Source organism: Entelurus aequoreus, linkage group LG27 (genome assembly GCF_033978785.1).
Source record: "Entelurus aequoreus isolate RoL-2023_Sb linkage group LG27, RoL_Eaeq_v1.1, whole genome shotgun sequence".
In the NCBI taxonomy this organism is placed as follows: Eukaryota; Metazoa; Chordata; class Actinopteri; order Syngnathiformes; family Syngnathidae; genus Entelurus; species Entelurus aequoreus.
The window spans coordinates 5,815,775-5,837,503 of record NC_084757.1 but is presented as its reverse complement, the minus strand read 5'-3'; the positions used below and the strand labels follow the sequence as shown (position 1 = coordinate 5,837,503).

Below are 21,729 nucleotides of genomic sequence, written 5' to 3'. Positions count from 1 at the left end.
GGAAAATGTATTATTTGCGTCAGACTCGTCTCAGTGAACTTTAAAACTTCTCAGGCTTAGCTTAGCTTGCTAGTTAGCTTAGCCTGCGCGCTACTAAGAAAGAGACGCGTGATATCCTCGTCACATCCTTACTTTGTTTAAATGCACTAAAACACTTATTATTTTGTGAATGTGGTTGAAATCGGCTTTTAAATACATGTAATAAAAACCTCAATTCGGTTTTTGACTTTTTAAAAACGGGATTATATCTAGAATATATGTTGATAAACTTGATTGATTGAGACTTTTATTAGTAGATTGCACAGTACAGTACATATTCCCTACAATTGACCACTAAATGCTAACACCCCAATAAGTTTTCAACTTGTTTAAGTCCACGTTAATCAATTCATGGTGCACCCCTAATATAATTTTAAATAACGCATCGTTCACTTAAATATTACAAATATATTTTTTAGAAGGTAGAGTAGATAACATTTTACTCACTTGGGATTATCATCGATAATCAGTATGATTACATTATCGTTAGTGCACGTTAAGGTCTCTTTCCTGTCTTTAAAAACTAGTGACACCTTTGTTTCTAACTGTAATACAGGGTCTTTGAATGCACCACAGGTATGTGTATGATATATATATATATATATATATATATATATATATATATATATATATATATATATATATATATATATATATACACACACACACACACAAGCATTCAACTTTAATAATCTCAAAAAGCATTACGGTATAAATACCCGATTTATCATTGTGCGTAGTGTTTTGTTGCCAAGACAACAAGGCACGGCGACGTTAGTCGTTGACCGCACTGCCACCTGGTGGCTACATTAGTTACTGCGTCAGACGTCTGGTGAAGCAAACTGACATCTTTCATTTGTTCTTAACTCCTTTTTGTAGAAAACACTTTAAAAACACGTTTTTTCGTAGTTGTCTTTTCAAAACGTTTTTATTCGATGTTCAAAAATACAAGTTTTTCGCTTCTATTCACAAGAAAATGAGGAAAGCAAAGAAGAAGAAACGACCACAGGAAGGGTAAAAGACACGTTTGTGAGTGTGAGTTCAGTTTATTTGGCTTGAAATCACTTTGACTAACACTGAAACTAAATGCCAGAAACAATATGAAAAAGAAAAAGAGTATTCTTTTCATACCAGACAATACACAATTATGTTAAAGAGATGCGGTTTGCAGATTTAAAATAAAAGCAAACCGTCAACATCCATCGCTACAATTAACAATCTTTGATGACATCACTCTGTGGGCGGGGCCTCCTGAGGTTCTCTGTTCACTGAAACACAAAGAAATTATGATTTGATTTTAGTGTCACATAAACACAACCTAAAGTGTGTGTTCTTGTATTATGTATTTTTTCTATATGTGCATAGTATGTATATATTATTAATGTTGTAAATACAAATCTTTATATATCTAGAAAGGCTGGTCCTAAAGAGGGAGGCATTTTTCAGGTCTCAAGAAGGCAATAATACAAGTATGTGTGTGTGTGTTCTTGTATTTCTAGCCTTCTTGAGACATGAAGAAGGAAAAGTATCTTCCATATGAGGAGGTGTGAACAAGTGATGACATAAATCAATAACATTGCATCTAATAGACAATGTCTCATTTGTGGTGACATCTATCAACATGAGGGTGCTCCCAAACAGGAGGGATTTTTATCATTGACTGTGTGTCGCTTTTAAAAGTGCTCCCCCTCTGGTCAACATATGAAATAACAAGTGTGTGTAAGAAATTGAAATGCACCCCCTTTAGCCAAAATGTTAAAAAAATATATATATATATATATATATATATATGTATATAGAGACATACTATTACTCAATAGCATGCTAATATTAGCATGCTAGTTTTTTTTGGCAAATTCAATCCACCTCAGCGTCAAATATTTTATTACTTGACAAATAATACCTGTTAGCATGCTGACGACAGTATGCTAGCTTTTTAAAAAAAAAATGTTTAGCTAATTTTGTAGGTAAACACCTCAGTCATATTTTGGTACGTGATGCCTGCTAATATTAGCATGCTAGCATTTTAAATGCATTCTTCAGGTGCACACCTCAGGGTAATGTATTGACCAATGATACATTTTAGCATGCTAACGTTAGTATACCAACTTTTTAAAGTTAATTTTGTAGCTATATGTCGCGGTCATATTTTGGTACAAGATGCATGCTAATATTAGCATGCTGGCCTTTTAAATGCATTTTTCAGGTGCACACCCCAGGGTAATGTATTGACCAATGATACCTTTTAGCACCCTAACGTTAGTATACCAACTTTTTAAAGCTAATTTTGTAGCTATACGTCGCAGTCATATTTTGGTACGTGATGCCTGCTAATTTTAGCATGCTAATATTAGCAGTATACCAACTTTTTAAAGCTAATTTTGTAGCTATACGTCGCAGTCATATTTTGGCACTTAATGCATGGTAACGCTAGCATTTTAGCATGCTAATATTATCATGCTAGTTTTTTTCGCAAATTCATTCCACCGCAGCGTCAAATATTTTATTACTTGACGAATAATATCTGGTAGCATGCTGACGACAGTATGCTAGCTTTTTACATTTTTTTTTTAGCTTACAATGCAGTCTGCTAAAAATGATGAAAAGCGCCACGCTACAAAGCATTTGACGCTGCGGTCAAAGTTGGAATTGCCACAAAACACATTTAAAGATACTCAACACTCTCCTGCCATCTGGCGGCTAAATCTGATCATTTGTCACGTGTCATGTGTCAGGTAAACCGTGACGAATGTGCCCATATGAATCCCCTTCCTACTGTTTATTTATTGTTACTTCACGCTAGCCGGCAAGCATGCTAACTGTTAGCATTTCAGTAAGTAATGGAGTAAATAATGAAGATTAAAAATCAATTACAAACAAAAAAAAATTAAAAATTAACTAAAAGCTTACCTTTTTTATATGTGCATAGTATGTATATATTATTAATGTTGTAAATACACATCTTTATATATCTAGAAAGGCTGGTCCTAAAGAGGGAGGCATTTTTCTCAGGTCTCAAGAAGGTAACAAGTACAAGAATGTGTGTGTGTGTGTGTGTGTGTGTGTGTGTGTGTGTGTGTGTGTGTGTGTGTGTGTGTGTGTGTGTGTGTGTGTGTGTGTGTGTGTGTGTGTGTGTGTGTGTGTGTGTGTGTGTACCTTCCTCCCGCGCCTTCATGCGGGCCACAAAGTTGAAGCTCTTGTTCCTGCGATAGTTCTCGTAGGGGTCGTCCAGGGACACGCCCACTCCCTTATACTGGTCCCACTTGTCCCGAATGTCGCCCCCTTTGATGGGGTCCTGGATGCCCTGCTCTTTGGCGCCCAGACCCCCTGATCCGCTCCAGCCTGCGGCAAAAAAAACAAACCGTCACGGGTCAACGCCGGGCGACCACGGCGTGCACGCTCTCATCTTACCCATCTTCATGAGCAGCTGATGGCCTTTGTTCTCCTCGCCCAGGCGGGAGTCTGGCGGCACTTTGGTGGGGGTGCCACCCGCTGCCGAGGTGGAGCTGGGAGAGATGGTTACTATGGTTACTATTTACATTAAGTGTCCAAAGTGCCACCCTCAGCTAATTTCCTAACAGCATGTTTTAACAAATATTACAAGAAAAACATTAAAAAAAGAGACAACAGGTGAAATGTAGCATTATTGTTGACACTAATAACACAAGTAGTTTATTTATTACTGTCATTGCTCACACATTAATCAAACTTTTTATCGACGAATAGATCTGAAGTTGATCTTGAGATGTAAGCGTTAAAAGTCAAACAAATGTACAGTACAAGTCAAAAGTTAGGACACACCTTCTCCTCACTCAATCTTTATGTTCATGACTATTTACATTGTAGTACAGGGGTCAGCAACCTTTTTGAAAGCAAGAGCTACTTCTTGGGTAGTGATTAATGCGAAGGGCTACCAGTTTGATACACACTTAAATAAATTGACAGAAATAGCCAATTTGCTCAATTTACTTTTAACTCTATGTTATTATTAATAATTAATGATATTTACACTTAATTGAACGGGTTAAAAGAGGAGAAAACACGAAAAAAAATGACAATTAAATTTTGAAACATAGTTTATCTTCAATTTCGACTCTTTAAAATTCAAAATTCAACCGAAAAAATGAAGAGAAAAACTAGCTAATTCGAATCTTTTTGAAAAAATTAGAAAAATAATTTATGGAACATCATTAGTCATTTTTCCTGATTAAGATTAATTTTAGAATTTTGATGACATGTTTTAAATAGGTTAAAATCCAATCTGCACTTTGTTAGAATATATAACAAATTGGACCAAGCTATATTTCTAACAAAGACAAATCATTATTTCTTCTAGATTTTCCAGAACAAAAATTTTAAAAGAAATTCAAAAGACTTTGAAATAAGATTCAAATTTGATTCTACAGATTTTCTAGATTTGCCAGAATAATTTTTTTGAATTTTAATCATAATAAATTTGAAGAAATATTTCACAAATATTCTTCGTCGAAAAAACAGAAGCTAAAATGAAGAATTAAATTAAAATATATTTATTATTCTTTACAATAAAAAAATAAAAAAATTACTTGAACATTGATTTAAATTGTCAGGAAAGAAGAGGAAGGAATTTAAAAGGTAAAAAGGTATATGTGTTTAAAAATCCTAAAATCATTTTTAAGGTTGTATTTTTTCTCTAAAATTGTCTTTCTGAAAGTTATAAGAAGCAAAGTAAAAAAAATAATGAATTTATTTAAACAAGTGAAGACCAAGTCTTTAAAATATTTTCTTGGATTTTCAAATTCTATTTGAGTTTTGTCTCTCTTAGAATTAAAAATGTCGAGCAAAGCGAGACCAGCTTGCTAGTAAATAAATACAATTTAAAAAATAGAGGCAGCTCACTGGTAAGTGCTTCTATTTGAGCTATTTTTAGAACAGGCCAGCGGGCGACTCATCTGGTCCTTACGGGCTACCTGGTGCCCGCGGGCACCGCGTTGGTGACCCCTGCTGTAGATTGTCACATCAAAACTATGAATGAACACATATGGAGTTATGTACTTAACAAAATCATGTTTTATATTCTAGTTTCTTCAAAATAGCCACCCTTTCCTGATTACTGCTTTGCACACTCTTGGCATTCTCTCCATGAGCTTCAAGAGGTAGTCACCTCAAAGTTTTCACTTCAAAGATGTCATAGTTTTGATGTGACAATCTAAAATGTAAATAGTCATGAAAATTAGGGATGTCCGATAATGGCTTTTTGCCGATATCCGATATTGTCCAACTCTTTAATTACCGATACCGATATCAACCGATACCGATACTGATATATACAGTCGTGGAATTAACACATTATTATGCCTAATTTGGACAACCAGGTATGGTGAAGATAAGGTCCTTTTTTTTTTAAATTAATCAAATAAAATAAGATAAATACATTAAAAACATTTTCTTGAATAAAAAAGAAAGTAAAACAATATAAAAACAGTTACATAGAAACTAGTAATGAATGAAAATGAGTAAAATTAACTGTTAAAGGTTAGTACTATTAGTGGAGCAGCAGCACGCACAATCATGTGTGCTTACGGACTGTATCCCTTGCAGACTGTATTGATATATATTGATATATAATGTAGGAAGCAGAATATTAATAACAGAAAGAAACAACCCTTTTGTGTGAATGAGTGTAAATGGGGGAGGGAGGTTTTTTGGGTGGGTGCACTAATTGTAAGTGTATCTTGTGTTTTTTATGTGGATTTAATAAAATAAAATAAAATAAAATAAATAAATAAAAACTGATACCGATAATAAAAAAAACGATACCGATAATTTCCGATATTACATTTTAAAGCATTTATTGGACATCTCTAATGAAAATAAAGAAAATCATTGACCTTTTTATAGCTCCAATTACGTCACATCAAATATTCCACTTTAAACATTTATTTTGGGGGAAAATATTGCATATTTTGTGTTTTTCCTGTTAAAAAAAGAGGGTTTCGACAAAAAAAAGAGCATAAAAAACAAAACATTTAAACTTTATGTCAATTGATAGTTCTGAAGTCGATGTAAAGATATTTAAGACTTGAAAGTAAGACACAAATATTACAATATGACACATTTTTAACTCATTTGGGTGTCCGGGACCTTAGCATTGAGGGGAGCCCTAATTAATATACAATAAATACTTTATGGGTTTTGAAAATAAATAATATCAAAATGGCCCCCGCATGCTTTTATTTGTCAGTGTGTGGCCCATTAGTAGGAATAGTTCAGACTCACGGGGGGGAGGCGCTGCGGGACTTGTGGCCATGACGCCTCCTACTGGGCGAGCGTGAACGCGACCTGGAGCGAGAGCGACTCCTTGAAGACCTGGACTGACTCCTGGACCTGGAGGAGAGGCAGGTGTCAGGCCACACCCCTAAACACACACACACACACACACACACACACACACTGACCTGGAGCGGGAGTACGAGTGTGAGCGACTGCGGGACTGCGAGCGACTGCGGGACCGCGACCTGGACCTGGACTTGGAGGAGCGCGAGCTGGAGTGGGAGGAGGACCTGCCCCGGCTGCCCGAGCGGCTCCTGGAGCGGCTGCCGCCCAGCCCACTGCGGGACGGAGGGGAGAAGCGTGACGTCGTGGTGAGGCCGTATACTTCCTGCTGGGACAGGAAGTCCAAACTCACCTGTTGCGAGCCTCCTGGCCTTTTTTCCTGCGAGCCCTCATCTTGGCCCGGAAGAACTCGTACAGGCCGTTCTGCTCCCACCCTTCGCTGCGGGACCACAAGCGTCACACGTGTCACTTTGGGCGCCACATGCACTCGGGTCACACGTACCTGTTGCGGGGCCGGTTGTGGGACGGCGGGCTGTAGAAGGCTTCCACGGCAGCGAGCAGGCGGTCGCTGGGAGGCATGGGGGGCGGCAGGCGGATGTCTTTGGGATCCAGAGCTTTGTAGTCGGTGTCCTCCAGCTGAGCACAGGAGACAAACTGTTCATTCGCACTTTTCAGTCCCCCGCGGTTCCGGTCCCAAGTTGACTCACTTTGACCAGCGGCGCCATCAGACCCGCCGGAAGGTCGAAATAGGGAACGTTGGGCACGAGGCTTGGGTCGTCCGGGATGGCCGGCTGCCGGTGGCGTACGTGCGGCGAGTGGCCGTTGAAGCCGTGGGGCGGCGGCCCGAATTCCGGGTGCTGGGCGCCCCCCCAGGGCGGATGATCACCCCCCATGGCGGCGGGAGGGAGTCTCTGGTTTGCGTGGTGGGGCGGGGGCGGGCCCGGCATGTCTGGGAAGGAAGCGCATGATGAGGATGAGAACGCGGACCAGTCGGTGACCTCTCACCTCTGGGGAAGTCTCCTTGGGCGTAGTCGAAGCGGTGTGGCGTGTACGGCGGCCGGTCGTAGTGATGCCTGGGCGGGAAGTCGTCCTGCAAGAAGCGCGACGGGAAGCGGCCGAAGGAGTGCGGCGGCGGCTGGTCGAAGGGAGGCGGCTGCTGGTGGGGGGGGAAGGGGCCCCTGAAGTGAGGCGGCCTCTGTTAAAAAAAACAACAATATTATTAATCACTAGATCGGGGGTCGGCAACCCGCGGCTCTAGAGCCGCATGCGGCTCTTTAGCGCCGCCCTAGTGGCTCTCTGGAGATTTTTCAAAAATGTATGAAGAATGGAAAAAGATGAGGGGAAAAAAAATATTTTTTTTTGTTTTAGTATGGTTTCTGTAGGAGGACAAACATGACACAAACCTCTCTAATTGTTATAAATCACAATGTTTATATTAAACATGCTTCACTGATTCGAGTATTTGGCAAGCGCCGTTTTGTCCTACTAATTTTGGCGGTCCTTGAACTCACCATATAGTTTGTTTACATGTATAACTTTCTCCGACTTTCTAGGACGTGTTTTATGCCACTTCTTTTTCTGTCTCATTTTGTCCACCAAACTTTTAACGTTGTACATGAATGCACAAAGGTGAGTTTTGTTGATGTTATTGACTTGTGTGGAGTGCTAATAAGACATATTTGCTCACTGCATGACTGCAAGCTAATCGATGCTAACATGCTATTTAGGCTAGCTATATGTACATATTGCATCATTATGCCTCATTTGTAGCTATATTTGAACTCATTTAGTTTCCTTTAAGTCCTCTTAATTCAATGTATATCTCATGACACACTATCTGTATGTAATATGGCTTTTAATTTCTTGCGGCTCCAGACAGATTTGTTTTTGTATTTTTGGTCCAATATGGCTCTTTCAACATTTTGGGTTGCCGACCCCTGAGCTAGATGAAGAAATTCCTGAAGGAATTGCGTGTGAATGTTCCAATGCTGAAGTTGAACTTCAAAATGACTTAATTGTTGAAGGAGAGCACACCACTCCTGAACAGGCTGAATATTTTGAAGTTGAATCAGATAAAAAATGTGGGAGTTGTGGAACTTTGAAGAATGTCCCGTTCTTTTCAATGGGAATTTCATGGACATTTGGGAATAAAAAAAAAGCAAAATACTTTGAATGTTGTGAATGAGTTGAAATGGTTGGTGTTGGAATTCTTCAAATCGGTCGAGAAATGTTGAAGTAGCAACATTTTTAATTGAGAAATAGTATTACGGAATTTCAGGAACACCGGGAATTTTTCCAGTTTTGTCCTGATTAAGAGGAATGATTTGACGGTGGTACGGTTGAAAAATGTGGGAGGAGTAGTCGACAGAAAAAATGGTGAAAAAAACGAGAATTCTGGGAATTCCTGGAATTTTTTTTTAACTTGGAAAAATGATAGTTTGAATGTCCAGGATGAGTGGAATGTGTTGAAGGTGGAATGGTTGGAATCGGTTGAAAAATGTGAAAATGGTGGAAGTTTGAAAAAATGGCCAATTCATTTTGAATGGGAAAAATGTCACGGAAAACCTGGAATTCTGGGAAATCTGGGAATTTTTGGAATTTGTCAAGGGAAAACCTGCGATTCCCGAATAGGCTGAACAGTTTGAAGTTGGAACGCTTTGAATCGGATAAAAAATGTGGGAGTTGTGGAACTTTGAAGAATGTCCCATTCTTTTCAATGGGAATTTCATGGAAATTTGGGAATAAAAAAAAGCAAAATACTTTGAATGTTGTGAATGAGTTGAAATGGTTGGTGTTGGAATTCTTCAAATCGGTCGAGAAATGTTGAAGTAGCAACATTTTTAATTGAGAAATAGTATTACGGAATTTCAGGGACACCGGGAATTTTTCCAGTTTTGTCCTGATTAAGAGGAATGATTTGACGGTGGAACGGTTGAAAAATGTGGGAGGAGTAGTCGACAGAAAAAAGGGTGAAAAAAAAACGAGAATTCTGGGAATTCCTGGAATTTTTTTAAACTTGGAAACATGATAGTTTGAATGTCCAGGATGAGTGGAATATGTTGAAGGTGGAATGGTTGGAATCGGTTGAAAAATGTGGAAATGGTGGAATAGTATTATGGAAATTCAGGAACACCGGGAATTTTTCCAGTTTTGTCCTGATTAAGAGGAATTATTTGACGGTGGAACGATTGAAAAATGTGGGAGGAGTAGTCGACAGAAAAAAGGGTAAGAAAACGAGAATTTTGAATTTAGACAAATGATAGTTTGAATGTCCAGGATGAGTGGAATGTGTTGAAGGTGGAATGGTTGGAATCGGTTGAAAACTGGAAATGGTGGAAGTTAGAAAAATGGCCAATTCATTTTGAATGGGAAAAATGTCCCGGGAAACCTGGAATTCTGGGAATTTTTGGAATTTGTCAAGGGAAAGCCCGCGATTTCAGAATAAGCTGAACAGTTTGAAGTTGGAACGCTTGGAATCGGATGAAAAATGTGGAAGGTAGAGCGCGCCAAAATCTGGACAATAATAATAATAATAATAATAATAAATAGATGAATGTTGGTGTAGAAAAGCATGTGTGTGAATGTTCTGGAGCATTCACACAATGATGGTGGATTGAGTGGAAAAGTAAACATGCCTGCATGCGGGGGGGGAAAGGTGGCTCCCGCTGGCCCCACGGGGGCTGATCGGGCTGGTTCCCCCACGGAGGCGGCTGGTCGTACGAGTTCCAAGAAGGCGGACCCGGGTCAGGCCCGCTCCAGGGCCCCGCCTCTCTGGGCGGACCGCCGCTCCAGCTGCCCGGCTCCCTCTGATCGCTCCACATCCCCTCGTGGCTGTTCCAGGGCGGACACGGAGGGGGGGGCTGGTTGGGGTCGAAGGGTGGCTGGCGGAGGACAAAGCAAAGTGGTCGACGGAGATCAGGAGAGCACATGGTGACGCCTTTTTTACCGGCTGGTTGGGGTTCCACGGGCCCATGTGCTGGGCGTCGTACCACGCAGGCTTGGGGGGCAGCTCTGAGGGTCCGCTGGGGTCCTGAGGTTTGGATGGAGCTTCGTCAAAGTCTCCTGGAGACCGACCTGACCTGGGGGACTTCGCCTCTGCTGCGGAGCACACGTATGACTAACACGTGACACACATGATGACATCACAACAACGAAAGGAGGCGCCACCTGCTTGCGCGGACAAGGGCGGGGCCTTTTCGGGGTCAGCGGGCGGGGCCAGCTTAGGGGGGGGCTGCAGTGTCAGTGTCGTCACAAAGTCTTTGTGCTGGCTCTTCAGGGCTTGGATCTGCTGCTGGAAGGCCAGCTGGATGGGCTGCACCACGCTGGCGTGGTCCGTTATCAGCGAGGCCTGCGGGAGAGGTGCGGTCAAACGTCAAAGGTCGAGGTGCGCCGGGGGAGGCGTGTGACGTCACCTGGTACTGGCCCAGGCCCAGCGCCGGGTTCTGGAGTTGCTGAATGGTCTCGTCGTCGAAGTAGCCGTTCTTCTCCCAAAGCTGCAACAACTGCGGACGGAAGCAACCAAGAGGACGTGAAAACATGCCTTAATGTCAGCGGTCACGTGACCAGGAAGTAGCTGTGGTTTTACCCGGGTGATCTTCTGCTGCTTCTCCTCCTCCACAGCCAGGAAGCTGGTGCAGTAGATCGGAACTACAACTTTCTGCAGAGCTGCCAGCAAATCCTTCTGCTGTTTGCGCTGGCTGAGGAAGCAGGACATCATGCGTGTCATTTGGAGAAAGATGGCTTTTACGAGAACCTACTCTCATGAAGAAGAACCTAATCGCCATTGCCGATTAACGCTGCATTTATTTTTAGTCCCCCGACCGACAAGCTCGCAGCTAATACCGTGTCTCCGTGCGCAGTGTGGAGCCCCTCCCCTAAGTTCAGAATAATAATCAACTCTATTGCAGCGAATAAACTGCATTTAAAAGTGGAGGAGGCTACACATGTTACACTCCGAGTGAGCAAGCCATAAGCAGGAAGTAAGCACGCTAGAAGCAAAGCTAGCTTGAAACAACACCAAGAAATAAGTGCTGAGTAAAGTTTAGGAAGTGTAGATTGAAGCATGTTGGAGCAGAAAGTAAGCAGATAATACAAATCGATGAAATAATATAATAACTGGTGGTGACATGCAAGATGGAGCGATCCATAAATTGGTAGTGGGTAATATCACTACATGATCGATACTAAAATGATTCATCTAGATAGAATAGAATAGACACATAATATCAATACAAAAAAGTGTTCAATAAAACATTTGATTTTTTTTTCTTCTTTGTCGTCTTTTAGATTTAAAAAAAACTAAAATGTATAAAAAAATATGGTAAGTTACAATAATTTCAGCTCAAAATGTAGTGTATATTACTGTAAATGGAAAAACAGTACTGCTGTTTTTATGGTTAAAAAAAGGCACCACAGTTGCCAGAATTTTACCGTAAAATTTACATTTGTTTTTTTACTGAGCTGCCAGTTTTTTTGTTGGTTTTTTTACCGCAAATCAACAAGTGTAGAATTTCAGTGTATTACTGTAGATGCCAAAACGGCACCACAGTTTTACAGTAAAAAAAAGTACAGTTTTTTCATTTAGAGAAAAATGCTGTAAAAACCACAGTCAATTTCACAATTTGACCATGAAATCTATTGCTACTTTTACATTGCACACTTTGATGGATAACTTGCTTTGAGATCATTGTTATTAGTATTTATTTATATTTAAAAAATGGTTTGAAAGTTTGATCATATATTTTTGCATAATTAGACAATATTTAAGTTAACATAATTTGGAGTACATGTATTATTTTTCTGCCAAAATACAAAGAATACATTTAGTTAGGGGTATAACTGTACTCAAAAATGTCGGTTCGGTACGTACCTCGCTTTAGAGGTCACGGTTCGGTTCATTTTCGGTACAGTAAGAAAACAACAAAATATAAATTTTTGGGTTATTTATTTACCAAATTTGCAAAATCTTCCACCAAAAATATTTTTCTTAGTGTAATATTTGATGTGAAGTAATGGGAACCTTGGATAGATCAATAATTTATAACAACATTGATTTTGATACAATATTATGGTTTGAGCAATGACAGTTTGAAATAAAAAAAAAGCAGCTTTGTTTTATTAGTCAACATTGCAACTTTTTCTAAATTACATTTAACCTTTAAGCTTTTTTATTTCACTTTTGTTATGTTTTTGTCTATTTGAAAAGTATTTTTAGAATGTGCCGTGGGCCTTTAAAACATTAGCTGTGGGCCGCAAATGGCCTCTGGGGCTCACTTTTGACACCCCTGCTATAGATAATAAAAAATAAAATCTATGGATAAAAAGCAGAGCCTGGCGACTAGGGATGATGTTTGATAAGGAATTATCGAGTTCGAGCCCATTATCGAATCCTCTTATCGAACCGATTCCTTATCGATTCTCTTATGAGTCCAGATAGGTTGTTGTATATGGAAAAAAACACACAATATTTGGTTTAACAAAAGCTCACTTTTATTATATAATAAAAAAATTAAATCTAATAAATGAATAAATATTGACTGTTACCCACCTAAAAAAATAAAATAAAATAAATAAATATTGACTGTTGTTACCCAAAGTATTTTAAGTGGGATTTTTCAGAGAAACAAATATATACAGTAACACAAAAACAAGCTGTCTCTGTGATCACTATAGGTGTATAAATAATAATATAGTGTTAAATAAAATCAGTCCCTTGGGCACAAAACTGGAAATAATACAGCTCTCCAAAAAGTGCAATTCTGCTGCTATTTGACATAACTGTTTGTTATGATGCTTTGACATTTTTGCACTTTATTTCTTTTATTGAAAGAAAATTCTATGAAGAGAAAAGTTATTTGCAAATGTGGTTACAATGCAAAAAAATGAAAAGTTAAAGCTAAAAAAAGAAATACACTTTATTGAGTTAACATTATTTCTTTATGGGGGAAAAATGTTATGAGCGAGAGAATATAACAACTACACTACCCAGCATGCAACGGGAGTTACGAGCATGCGCGGTAGCCCTGAAAAGTGTTGCATGTTGCCACGCTGTGAAAGTAAACGTCAAGAACTCAGCCAACACGCCTCGTCTGCATTATTTATAATTAGACAGACTACACATCTACAGTGTGATTTTGTTTTGTTTACAAGGAAAGAAAAACAAAAGTTAAAAAAGGGAGATATGTTGTATATATATGTATGTGCTGCGGTGTCATATATGTTGTATATATATATGTATGTGCTGCAGTGTTGTATATATATGTATGTGCTGCGGTTGTATTTAGAACGTTGCGACAGCTGCCGTAAAGGAGGTGCGTTGCTAGCCTGGTTGCTATGTTTCCGGTTGGTCGTAAAAGTGTTCATGTGTTTTACCCTGCTCAAATCTCTCAGTAAAGTTATTCGATGGATTATAGCTTTTGTTTTGAACTTTATTACACCTTGGAGCGCTTTTTCCCATCCATTGTTTTCCTGCTTTCGCTATCTGCGCCTAATGACTGAGCTACGTGACGTCAATTCTTGTGATGTCACACGGAGCATTTCTGGTCGGGACGGGATTCGAATAAAGAATCAACTCTTTTTCTTTACTATAGTGGTCTCGATAACGGGTACCGGTTCTCAAAAAGGGATTCGAGTCCGAGGACTCGGTTCTTTTCTTATCAAACCGGGAAAACCGGTTTCGAGTATCATCCCTACTGGCGACGCATGCACGTTTATCATAACTCTCTCCCTCTCTCTGTCCCTCCCTCACCAATGCTGCTGCGTGCACAATTTGTTTTGTTTTTAACCCCTTCTTAACCCTGAACGTACATTGAAATACACACAACCCTAACTCAAAATGCCGGACATTTGAGGCATTTAAGAAACTCCGCCCTGACAGCTCCGCAAAAGAGGACATGTCCGGTGAAAAGAGGACGTATGGTCATTCTATCCTAGCCCGTTAGCTGCTAGCATGCCGTGTGTTGTGCCTCGGTGTGCATTGTTTACACAACGTGCGTTACGCTACTTAATATGTCCGTGTGGAAACTCGTTCTGTACACCTCCGAACCGAACCGGTTCAATACAAATACACGTACCGTTACACCCCTACATTTAGTAAGAAAAGTTACAATACTCTATTGATACATATCTCCGGGCTTTCCAGGGCCAAATAAACATCTGCCCCCCCGGGCCTTGGGTTTGACACCTGTGCGCTAAAAGAAGATGGTATCGGCAGCATAGACCCCTGATGGGAACATGCCTACTTGTATTCACGTGGAGGACGCCTACCAGTGATGGAGAACGTCGTTGGTCAAATAGATGAGATGCAGGCGGAGCTCGAAGTGCACTCCTTCAGCCGTGATGCGGTTGCGAAGATGCGATGTCATCAGCTCACAGTGCTGCGGCGTCTTGGCGTTGTTGAACATCCAGTTCTTACCGGCCTGGCGGAAACATTGACGTTTGACTCAAGCCTCAGCGGGCGTGGCTAACGTGTCGGCATCTTACAGAAATGGCGTCTTTAGTGCAGGTGTCGATAATGGGCTGCAGCAGGTTGTCGAACTCGGTGACGTCCAGCTGAGTGTCCATCACCAGCTTTTGGATCTGCTGCTCGGCGGCCGAGGCTATGGCGGCGCTGACTTGTTCCTGCGAGGAGGAGGAGCAAGTTGTACGGTACCCCAAAAGATGCCGCGTGGAATAGGCGGCGTACCTGTCTGAGCTTGTGCAGGTGCTGCTCCTGATGCTGCAGGTTCCATTGACTCTGCTGGATGATGTCATCCAGGGCGGGCTTGGAGGCGGAGGACGTAGGGATGGGAGGCGGTGCAATCCTAGCCATGGGCGGGGGAGGGATGTCGAGCATGTCGGAGGCGCCTGGGTTGTAGAGCTCTGCAAAAGACAGGAAGTAGGGACGTTGGCGATGCAGAGGAAGACGACAACGGCGGTCATGGTTCAAACAGGAAGCATGTGTCATGTGTAGAGATCGACCGATTATCGGCGCCGATATTTGGAATTTTGACGTATATTGGTATCTGCCGGGGTTTTTTAACTACAACAGACAGAATAATACATCCAGTATTTCAAAAAATAATTCGTAAATAGATAATAAGCACCAGCCTTTTTGCTCTGCATGAGAAAAATTTAATTTTTGCTGCACCCTAATTGTTTTTAATTAATTTAAGAATAAAAAATACTCTCATTGTCAATAATTTTCCCCAAATATGTTTTGATATCCGACAGGACATTTGAGTTCTTGTGAGAATTCTTCTGCGGTCTGCTTTCTCTGCAGCCTGCAGTGCCGGCGCTTTTTTTTTTTTTTTGGCCGGGAAATCCTGTTTTTGTCCTTCTTTCCTGACATTTTTCCCGGTCCCGTTTGGTTTGATTTGGTTACTGCAGAGATCGAGTCGCTCGACAAGCCTCCGTCCGCAGCAATGGGATCATTAAAGGGTAGCGCAATCAAATAACGCGACATGTGGATGACAAATATGAAACGCATTATTATTTTGGAGTAAAGAAGAGCAGGCAGCAGCTCACACATTCTCGTACTTTCTGTAACACCCAGGAAGAAATTATATCAGCCATCTTGAAAAATGCCCCAACTATAATCCACATGAAGGAGCCCAGAATTGTTTTTGTTTACATGTTTGCAACATTTCAGGGTTCCTCACAACAAAACCTTACAATGCAATAAATCCATAAACTGCTCTAAAATTGTATAAAATTGAGTACTGTATTTTCCGGACCATAGGGCGCACCGGATTAAAAGGCGCACTGCCGATGAACAGGTCTTTTCAGGTTTATTTTCATACAAAAGGCGCACCGGATTATAAGGCGCATTAAAGGGGTCCTATTATGATTTGTTTTAGTACATTGAAAAGACTTCCTTGTGGTCTACATAATGGTGGTTCTTTGGTCAAAATGTATAGATTATGTTTTACAGACCATCTTCAAGTCACTTTCTGACCGTCGCTTCGTTTTGTGGGCGGTCTTATTTACGTGGCTCACCTTCTGACAGCGTCTTCTCCCCGTCATCTTTGTTGCAGCGGTGTAGCGTGCAAGGACGGGAGTGGAAGAAGTGTCAAAAGATGGAGCTAACTGTTTTAATGACATTCACACTTTACTTCAATCTCCTCATCCGTGGCTCACGAGTGCAACAACGCCCGAAATGTGTCCCGTGAAAAACCGTCCGACCGGAACTGTCTATTAACTAAAGTTCCTTGGGTGAATAATGTAAACTCACTACACCAGTAGTTTTTAGCGCTTTAATGGTGACAGATATAAGTAAGAACTTGACACTACTTTATATTAGAAATGGCAACAGTGGAGGATGAATGTCACATAACAAGAAGATAGAGAAAAAGAAGATTATCGACTACGGTGTCGGCACGGACTACAATGGCGGACGCGTACAAATTTTCAGGACTTATGCAGATCCCAAATACAGATCAGCAGGTACCAGAAGGTAAGAAAAGTTGCTTTTGCATAATATTGTGAAACAAAACGCCAAATAATATATCTGCTAAATGGGTGCCATTTTGCGGTCCGTATACACACATCATAATAATACTTGTATGTCTGACTACTGTAGCCGTAATGCGCCGACAATTCATCAAGAGGTGCGGCTTCATAACTTACCAAAGTCTTACTGAGTGCCGTGTGTAATGTTTTATATTCTCAATGGAACATTCAAAGTTTTGGGGTTGTTTACTTGAGTCATATTACAGTCTACACACGTATCTCTCATGTGTGACTGCCATCATATTGCAGTCCACACATATGTCACAGTTATCATTACACCATGTACCAAATAAAATTGCTTCGAGGTCAGTAAGCACAACCAGAATTATTCCGTACATTAGGTGCACTGTCGATTTTGGAGAAAATGAAAGGATTTTAAGTGTGCCTTATAGTCCGAAAAATACGGTTGATTGTGATGTACAAAAATCCCATATTTTTACCAATGTTCCCATATTTTGAAAATGTCGATGCCCCTCTTAGACACACGTAATAAAAGGTGTTTGTAAAATCTCCTGATGTTTTTGGTGCCTATTTAACCACAACATTAGCGAGGCGTTTCACGTTATGTCGCTACTAGTCGGACATTTCCCAAAAATGTTTTTATTTAAACAACTTAACGCCTTGTCCAGCTGTTTACTGGCATAGACCCGACATGTTTAGCTAACCTTTAATGCAAATGAACATCGGTTCCAAATGTCGGTTATCGGCTTCCTTGACTAATACTGAGTCGGTATCGGCCCTGAAATGCCATATCGGTCGACCTCTAGTCATGTGGTCACTGAACCCAAGTGACTCTGGGAGCTGCAGCGGGATGATAAGAACCGTCCATTGAACATGCAACCACTAAAACCTCAGAAATGACACTTCTTTTCGATCATGTTGGACATAATGCATTTGAAGACTGTCCAAACTCTCTGAAATGCAACCTTGTTAAAAAAAAAAGGCACTAAAACAAACCAAGGCGTTGCCAAGCACAAATGTTAAGCAAGGAAAACTGCAATTCTGAATTGATCTGTCAGGTTTGCTTCCAAATAAATACCTTCAGATTTATATTCCTCCCCATCGTGGGTAGAGGGATCTAAGTGGAGAGAAGCACATTTTAATGCATTTCAGTGGTATCGCACGTTGAGAGACGAACATGCAAGCCCCCGCACAGCAACAAACACAACTGAACTGACAGCGAAGTAGCTCGTCCACGAGACGAACAGAACATTCCCGGCATCCAATGTGCGAGTCGTGCTTTTCGAATAAAAAATAAAAAACATACGCTGCTGCTTCGCCAAAGTCAGCTTGCACTTGTAGTAGCTGAAGAAGTCTCCTCCGAAGAGGAAGGAGAACTTGGGGTTGTCCTTCTGTTTTTCCATCGTCATGTTTTCAAACTCGGGTCCGTTCCGAGCGACAAACTGAGCCAGCTTGTCGATCACGTTCCGCAGTTCTTGATCTGCCACAAAAAGGACACAAAGCTGTTGTTTCCATTGACTTGTGAAATAAGTGATAACTACATTTATTCAGTGATTGGGTCTTTAAAGCCAGACATGTGAGAAAAGTCTAATCGATAATTTGAGGTGATTTCAGTAAATACTGAAAACAACACATTTGGTGGACATCAGAACTTACTTTTGTTTTTTTATTCATATAAAACAATGGTTGATGCAACAAACGCACCATAAATGCAAGTGTTTGACCGGGAAGAAAGATTTACTGTAATATCATTCATTTTCATGTATGAATGAAAAGTAAGGCATAACATTTACAAAATGCCAAAGCGACGACAATTATAAGTTCAAGCAACAGTTAAATAAGTTTATCACTGACCAATCTTAAAATACCTGTAAAAGTGGAATGTAAAATATATATGCACTATTAAGTGGCTTACAGTAGGCAAGTGTTTTTCAACCTTTTTTTAACCAAGGCACATTTTTTTCATTAAAAAAATACAGAGGCACACCACCAGCAGAAAAGGTTAAAAAATTGAACTCCACTACGTTGTCGTGCCTTATTTTGAGTTTGTTGTTGTTTCCCGTGTGTCGTGCTTTTAGTTCCTGTCTTGCGCTGTTATTTTGGTGACCCTTCCTGTTTTGTTGGTGTTCTCCTGTAGCAGCTTCACGCCTTCCTTTGAGTGCTATTGCCCGCACCTGCTTTGTTTTCGCAATCAAGACTATTTAAGTTGTGCGTAAGCTAACCTTCTTTGTGGGGACACTGTTGATTGTCATGTCATGTACGGGATGTGCTTTGTGGACGCCGTCTTTGCTCCACACGCTGTAAGTTTTTGCTGTCGTCCAGCATTCTGTTTTTGTTGACTTTGTAGCCAGTTCAGTTTTACTTTTGTTTTACATAGCCATCCCTATGCTTCAGTGCCTTTTCCTAGCGGGACTTGCCTTTTGTTAATTTTTGGTTTAAGTGTTACATACCTTTTTACCTGCACACTGTCTCCCGCTGTGCTCTGCATATCGAGATCACGACAAACCATCTTCGACGCGTTCCCACTTCTACAAAGCAATGAACTACCTGCTGCCACCTACTGGTATGGAGTATTACATAGTTACCCTGCCAAGCGCTACACAGCACAGGCACTAGACAACGGCACATTATTATGATTATTGATTTGCAAAAAAAAAAATGTTTGGACCAATTAGGTTAAGTTGCATAATTTCCCACGGCACACCAGGCAATATCTCAGGGCACACTAGTGTGCCGCGGCACAGTGGTTGAAAATCACTGCATTAGGCAGTTTCAAAAATGTTGCACTCATCAAAACAGCCAAAAAGATGATGGATTTAAAAATGACTCAGTTGTTCTGTGCACAATTTAAATATATTGCTGCATGAAAATGACATACACTTTCTAACAAAAACCATTTGTTTGCACAATCAGCTAGCGCCAAAACACGCAACTTGTACTTCTGGTTCTCGAAAGGGACACATAAACCGATTCATTTTTGAGTAAAATCCAAGTATAATAACAGATATTAGACTAGTGACAGGTGTGGAGAGCGTTAGCAGGCATGCTAAATGCTAAGTGATGCTAGCCGTGTTAGCATGCGTGCTAAGCAACGCTCAATGGAAGCCAAATAACACTACAGGCTAATTCCTCACCTTCAGGCGGAGTGGGGACATCCATTTTATACACAACCTACAGGAAATGTTCACAACCTGCAGTGTGTTGTCTAAAGTCTGTAAAATGACTCCGCGGGGACTAAATGTGACAATAACACTTGCATTGCCGCTTCAGTGGGAGGGCGGAAGTCAGAGCTACTTACAGCGCCCCCAGTGGTCAGGCGGTTCAAGAATGTCGAGTGTTTATTAATAAAACATTTATAAAAAGCTTCATAAATAACACGACACAAATTAAAATCTCACCACAAAACATGTGTGTGTAGTGTAGGTTTAGAGTATCTTACAGAAAGTTATAAAATGGTGAAACATTGATGCTTTTATTCGTTTTTAATCATATTTATTTTTATTTTGTTTTTATATTGGTTTTATATTTATTTTTATTTTTTTGTTTTTATTCAGTCATTGGTGCAGTTGAAGATAGTCAATCAATCAATGTTTACTTGTATAGCCCTAAATCACGAGTGTCTCAAAGGGCTGCACAAGCCACAACGCCATCCTGGGCTCAGATCCCACATCAGGGCAAAGAAAAACTCAACCCAGTGGGATGACAATGAGAAACCTTGGAGGGGACCGCAGATGTGGGGAAAACAATAAAGAATGTAGCAAAGCTCCAATGGGATATCTTAAGATCACAAGTTTAATACTTAAAGTACAGGTTTTTTATTTGATTTTTGATTTTTTTCTCCCCTTTTGTTATGTGTGGTTTTGTGTAAATACATATTTGATATGTATATACCAGACGTTGGCAAATTAAGGCCCGGGGGCCACATGCGGCCCGTTAAGCTTTTCAATCTGGCCCGCCGGACATTCCCAAATATTTTTTTAGATCTTTAAGATGGAAAGTGTAGCTGCCATTATGATGAGCAGTGATGTTTTCTAATGACCGTAAGTCTTCAACTATACAACGTATTTCAATGGTTGGAATCTGCCCTTTTGCATGATATCTTAGCGACTTGTGTTGTCCTGAAACCAATATTATTTTGATACTTTTCGATACTTTTCTAAATAAAGGGGACCAGAAAAAATTGCATTATTGGCTTTATTTTAACAAAAAATCTTAGGGTGTGGAGGACCGGTACTTTTCAAAGGCGGTATGGTACCGAATATGACTCATTAGTATCGCGGTACTATACTCATACTAGGGATGTCCGATAATGGCTTTTTGCCGATATCCGATATTCCGATATTGTCCAACTCTTTAATTACAGATACCAATATCAACCGATACCGATATATACAGTCGTGGAATTAACACATTATTATGCCTAATTTGGACAACCAGGTATGGTGAAGATAAGGTCCTTTTTTTAAAACAATAATAAAATAAAATAAGATAAATAAATTTAAAAAATGTCTTGAATAAAAAAGAAAGTAAAAAAATATAAAAACAGTTACATAGAAACTAGTAACTAATGAAAATGAGTAAAATTAAGTGTTAAAGGTTAGTACTATTAGTGGAGCAGCAGCACGCACAATCATGTGTGCTTACGGACTGTATACCTTGCAGACTGTATTGATATATATTGATATATAATGTAGGAAGCAGAATATTAATAACAGAAAGAAACAACCCTTTTGTGTGAATGAGTGTAAATGGGGGAGGGAGGTTTTTTGGGTTGGTGCACTAATTGTAAGTGTATCTTGTGTTTTTTATGTGGATTTAATAAAAAAGTTAAAAAAACGATACAGATAATAAAAAAACAATACCGATAATTTCCGATATTACATTTTAATCTTTAACTAATACCCGTATACCGTACAACTACTAGTT

General features: G+C 40.2%; 1 protein-coding gene across 3 annotated transcripts; it reads right to left on the bottom strand.

Annotated features, from left to right (window-relative positions):
* Positions 1–976: 976 nt before the first annotated feature.
* On the bottom strand, positions 977–20,095 carry cherp (calcium homeostasis endoplasmic reticulum protein). 3 transcript variants are annotated; one of them, XM_062039271.1, is made up of 20 exons: positions 19,938–20,095; positions 18,110–18,283; positions 17,882–17,920; positions 15,038–15,213; positions 14,836–14,973; positions 14,620–14,771; positions 10,940–11,051; positions 10,767–10,856; positions 10,522–10,702; positions 10,301–10,452; positions 9,990–10,235; positions 7,360–7,549; positions 7,062–7,303; positions 6,857–6,990; positions 6,707–6,793; positions 6,477–6,629; positions 6,298–6,405; positions 3,451–3,545; positions 3,196–3,381; positions 977–1,307 (listed from the first exon to the last, which is right to left on the bottom strand). In XM_062039271.1, the coding sequence occupies exons 1-20, from the start codon at positions 19,960–19,962 to the stop codon at positions 1,270–1,272; spliced, it is 2,718 nt and encodes a 905-aa protein (XP_061895255.1). In that variant the 5' UTR covers positions 19,963–20,095; the 3' UTR covers positions 977–1,269. The 3 variants fall into 3 exon arrangements, with proteins under 3 accessions (XP_061895255.1, XP_061895256.1, XP_061895258.1); XM_062039272.1 differs by having other exon boundaries at positions 10,301–10,449; XM_062039274.1 differs by lacking the exon at positions 17,882–17,920.
* Positions 20,096–21,729: the final 1,634 nt, after the last annotated feature.